The sequence below is a fragment of the Henckelia pumila genome, chromosome 1, assembly GCF_033568475.1.
Source record: "Henckelia pumila isolate YLH828 chromosome 1, ASM3356847v2, whole genome shotgun sequence".
Lineage (NCBI taxonomy): Eukaryota > Viridiplantae > Streptophyta > Magnoliopsida > Lamiales > Gesneriaceae > Henckelia > Henckelia pumila.
In genome coordinates, this window is record NC_133120.1 from 181,484,186 (window position 1) to 181,489,582 (window position 5,397).

Genomic DNA, 5,397 nt, shown 5'->3' on the forward strand with positions numbered 1-5,397 from the left:
CCTTTTTAGCTTGAGTAATTTTATTTTTACCAAACCTGCGCAAAACATAAAATATAACATTTTTAGTAAAATATTTAAATATAAACACATAACACTAAAATAATACAACTTCATAATTTTAATGAAACTTTAATTTTAAAACACACGTTTTAACATATAAATAATTACAAATTTTAATTTTCATCAGGTATAGATTACCGTTTGTTCCTTTAGACGTGTTGTTAGTGGTTTCTACTTCAATGGGTAGCGAGGTTTTATCTAAGCGTCTAGTTGTTGGTTGCCCTTTTGATTTTGAGGGGTATCAGCTTAGTGCTAACCTGATGATCCTAGATATGGATGATTTCGACTATATTATTGGGATTGATCTCCTGACTACCTACAGAGCAATAGTGGATTGCTACCAGAGGTTTTTTCAGTTTCGTCCTGAGGATGGTGAGGCATGGTACTTCTATGGTGAGGGAGCGCGACCCCCGATGCCAGTGGTTTCTGCTCTGATAGCCTGGCGTGCTTTAGAGTCTGGCGGGGAAGGCTACATTATCTACGCCATCGATGCATCCTTAGAGGGACCAGACATCCAGGAGATACCTGTAGCCCGTGAGTTTCCAGAGGTGTTTCCGGATGAGATTCCAGGTTTACCAACAGTGAGGGAGATCGAGTTTGGCATTGAGTTAGTGCCAGGGACGACTTCGATTTCCAGAGCTCCGTACCGATTGGCACCTTCAGAGATGCAAGAGTTACAGAAGCAGCTGCAGGATCTTCTTGATAAGGGCTATATTCGACCTATTATTTTTCCATGGGGAGCCCCAGTCTTATTTGTCAAGAAGAAGGATGGTTCGATGCGTCTGTGTATAGACTATTGACAGCTCAATCAGGTGACCGTGAAGAACAAGTATCCTCTTCTGCGGATTGATGATCTGTTTTATCAGCTACAGGAAACTTCTATTTACTCGAAGATTGATTTGCGGTTTGGATACCACTAGTTCGGGTTAGATAGGAGGATATCTCTAAGACTGCATTTTGTACACGGTATGGTCACTACGAGTTTTTGGTGATGCCGTTTGGATTGACGAATGCTCCAGCTGTCTTTATGGATTTGATGAATAGGGTGTTCCGCGACTTTCTGGATAAGTTTGTGGTAGTGTTCATCGATGATATCCTGGTGTATTCTCATAGTATTGACGAGCTTGCTTTCCATATCCATATTGAATTATAGATATTGAGAGAGAGACAGTTGTATGCTAAGTTAAGCAAGTGTGATTTTTGGATTTACCGAGTTGTTTTCCTTGGTCATGTGATTTCACGAGATGATGTTCTAGTTGATCCTAGTAATACGAAAACCATTTTGATTTGGTCGCATCCGACGATAGTTGCAGAGATTCGTAGTTTTCTTTGGATGTCCGACTACTACCGTAGATTTGTGGAGAACTTTTCTCAGATTGCTAAGTCGTTGACACAACTGACAAAGAAATATGTGCCTTTCGTTTGGACGTCAGAGTGCGAGGAGATTTTTCACGAGTTGCGGCTCCGTCTGACTACAACTTCAATATTGGCTCTATCATCTGGATCAGGTAGTTATGTAGTCCACACCGACGCTTTTTCCCAGGGATTAAGATGTGTGATATCATGGAGAGGTCATGTGATTGCCTAAGACTCTAGGCCGTTGAAGACTCACGAGGAGAACTATCCCGTACACGATATGGAGCTTGCAGCCATTGTCTTTGCTCTTAAGATATGGCGTCATTACTTGTACGATGAGAGGTTTGAGATCTTCACTGACCATAAGAGCTTGAAGTATTTGTTCACTCAGGCCGAGTTGAACATGAGGCAGCGAAGATGGATGGATCTGCTGAAGGATTATGATTGTGAGATCAAGTACCATCAGGCTCTTCCAATCCAGTTGCGGATGCTCTTAGCCGCAAGGTGTAAGTGTGTTCCCTTTCTACCAGCTCAGTTGCACGTGTGGTAGAGGAATGTTGTTCCTTGAGGTATGTTTTCCGTCACAATAAGGAACAACAAGGAGTTTGCGTATCATCTATACTTTTCAAACCAGCATTGTGTACTCGTATACGTGAGTCGCAGGCCGCTGATTTGAAGACGCAGAAGTTAGCCCGATTGGACCAGGATGGAGTTACTTATGGTTTTCATCTTCAAAATGATGGTTTGTTGTGTCTTTACGAACATGTGGTGGTTCCTGATGATTCCACACTACAAGAGGAGATTCTATCACAGGATCACCGTAGTAGATTTTCTGTACATCCAGGCAGTATGAAAATGTACAAGGATATACATATGAGGTTTTGGTGGAAAGGAATTAAGCACAATGTTTATCAGTTCGTGTCTCGATTCCTTGTGTGTCAGTAGGTCAAGGCAGAATTTCAACAACCTGGTGGATTGATCCAGAGTTTAGAGATTCCTGAGTGGAAGTGGGAGCATGTGATAATGGATTTTGTCACCCACTTGCCTATGTATTCCAGGAATTGCGATGCAATATGGGTAGTTGTGGATCGATTGTCGAAGTTCGCGCATTTTTTGCCGTATAATGGGACTTTACTTTCGACATGATGGCACGTCTGTACGTGCAAGAGGTTTTTCGTCTGCATGGAATTCCGTTGAGCATCTTCAGTGACCGAGATCCGAGGTTTACCTCTAGGTTTTGGGGTACCTTCCAGCGAGCTCTTGGTACTACACTGAGTCTGAGTACACCTTATCATCCGAAGACCGACGGACAGAGTAAGAGGAGTATCCGTACCCTCGAGGATATGCTTCGAGCTACAGTGATGGATTTTGGACAAGCATGGCATGATCATTTGGCATTGGTGGAGTTTGTATATAATAACAGCTACCATCGCAGCATTGGAATGGCACCATTCGACGCCTTATATGGACGCTGCTGTTGTACACCTTTATTTTGGGACGAAGTTGGCGAGCGTCAAGTCAAAGGTCCACTGATGATTCAGCAGATGACCGATGCAGTGGAGTTGATCCGTCATAGGTTTAAGGCTGCCCAGGATCGACAGGCAAGATACGCTAACACTAACACTAACCGCAGACCATTGCATTTTTATGTAGGAGAGCACGTGTTCCTGCAAGTTCCACCTTTCCGGAAGGTGATGAGATTTTGTCTCAAGGGTAATTTGTAGCCGAGGTTTATCGGTTCATTCAAGAATCTTGAAAAAGTTGGAGATGTGGCTTATCATCTAGCTTTGCCACCTTATCTTTCAGGTATTCATGATGTATTTCACGTGTCCTTGCTGAGACATTACGTGGCAGACGAGTCACACATCTTACATCCAACCGAGTTCAAATTGGACCAGTATCTGTACTATGTGGAAATACCTCCCAGGATTCTTGACAGGAAGGACAAGGTTATTCGCAACAAACGCATACCATTGGTGATGGTGCAGTGGCAGCGTAGGGGATCAGAGGAAGCGAGCTGATCATCCAGAGTTGTTTTGAGTTTTGTACCTTTCTTTGTAAAGATTTTTACTTTGAATTGTTCAGTTGTAATAAAGAACATTTAGTATTACGGTGTTTTTCCTGTTTTTCCTCAGACCTAAATTTCGAGAAAGAAATTTCTTAAGTGGGGGAGAATGTAATGACCCGTACCCAAAATAAGATGATTAAGGGGATTAATCACCATTTAAATGAAATAATTAAGAGAATGGGTCGTGGCCGGATCGGAGGCTCCATTCATGCAGGGGTGACATTATCAGTGAGGTCAGCAAGGTGACATCATTTCTTACTAACTAGATGGGACATCGGACTCCTCGATAGGCGATCGAACGTTCCGTTTGCGTTCAGACGTTCCAATCAGGGATCGGACGGTCCGATATCCATCTAAAAATATAAGATCCGTTGCTCATTTGCAACTCGCACCTTCACTCTTCTCTCTCTCATTCCTTAGCCTTTCTAGTCAGATGTAGGAAAATCTAGGCGTCCTATTGGGAATCCGGAAGCAGCATGGCGATCCCGATGTCGTAGAAAAGCTTTGCCTAAATTTTGAGTCAAGCATCATCAGTGGGCTGAAGACGGGCGCAGGTATAGCGTTGAATTCCTAAAAATATTTATGAGTATGAAATAGCTTAATTAAGGTTTTTAGAGCTTATATAGTGATGCATGGTTATTTGCATTGTAGACACAGTAGTGTGGACTTGTACGCGTGGGATCTAGACCAGTGGTGCTAGAATTTGCCTGCAGTGTTAGAAGTACGTAAGTACTGACCGAGATAGCCAACATGATATATATGCTTATATGTTGCATGAGTATGTGCTATGTTTTTACCATATTTTACGGCTTTACCACATGCATGTTTTTACACTGGACTGCATCTGGTATGATGTGAGTCATGACAGTTTCCATCGGTGATGAGTTACTTCTTATGGATTCGTGTCTCGGGAGGCTCAGCCCCTTGTTTTGCTATGACTAGGAGAGATCACGATGGTGGAGTAGATGTTGGAACATGCGTTCTCTGATCACACGGATGTGATACCCGGAGCAGCGGAAGTTTAAAAATTTTTCAATATGGAACGATTCCATATCGTGGGTATCAAATCCTAACGATTAAAATCTTGCAAGTAAAAATATAAATACACAATTAAATATTTTTACCTATTCAAGCAAAGGCTTGATTATGGGCTCCAACAAAATTTAATATGCTCTTCTTGTAAATCCCGGGAACCGATGACTATCACGATCAACCTCCGGAATTAAGTCCACGAATAGAAAACTAAAACCCTCTGATTGATTGCACTAGAAATCAATCAGATGTTTATCGAAGAGAATAAACATGTTTTGATCTGTCAATTCAGAATGTAATTTTTCACAAAAATTACAGACTGAATTATCTCAAAAAGGAGTAGAGGATTTTCGAAAAATCCTCTTGAAAATATATGTGTGTAATTCGAAAATTGCAAGACTGAAAGCTTATGATTTTCGAACACTACACATGTATTTATAGATAATTTCTAGACTATATTAAATTATAATTGTATTAGGACTCTAACTCCTTAGGGCCCACAATCCATAACTTAAGCCCAACAAGCCAAGCCTGTTATTATAGAAATTAATATAAAATTCATCATGACTCCGATTGATAAACCGATTTCACCAATGTGCACAGAAACCATTTCTGCACCTTTTAAAGTCAAGATAATTTTTCTGAATTCGAATTCAGTGATTTCGAAAAATGTCCATCCCTATGTCATTTTAGGAAATTCCACTCCCTTTAGTTAAGAAGTCCAACTTCTCTTTCATTAAATTTAACTCTTTAATTTAACTATCTCAACGGGGTTTAGTAATCCATTACTTGTGTGACCTTCAATGGTTCAGGGATACAGCTAGCCGTGGGCTCACAACTCCTTGTGACTCGGAACAACAATTTCCGACTTACCCATCGAA

At 41.3% G+C, this 5,397-nt stretch overlaps 1 protein-coding gene across 1 annotated transcript; it reads left to right on the forward strand.

Moving 5' to 3' along the window:
- Window positions 1-239: 239 nt before the first annotated feature.
- On the forward strand, window positions 240-2,562 carry LOC140874559 (uncharacterized). The gene is made up of 5 exons (XM_073277857.1): window positions 240-453; window positions 514-608; window positions 1,214-1,568; window positions 1,967-2,357; window positions 2,475-2,562. Exons 1-5 carry the CDS (start codon window positions 240-242, stop codon window positions 2,560-2,562), a joined length of 1,143 nt encoding a protein of 380 aa, XP_073133958.1.
- The last annotated feature ends 2,835 nt before the right edge of the window (window positions 2,563-5,397 follow it).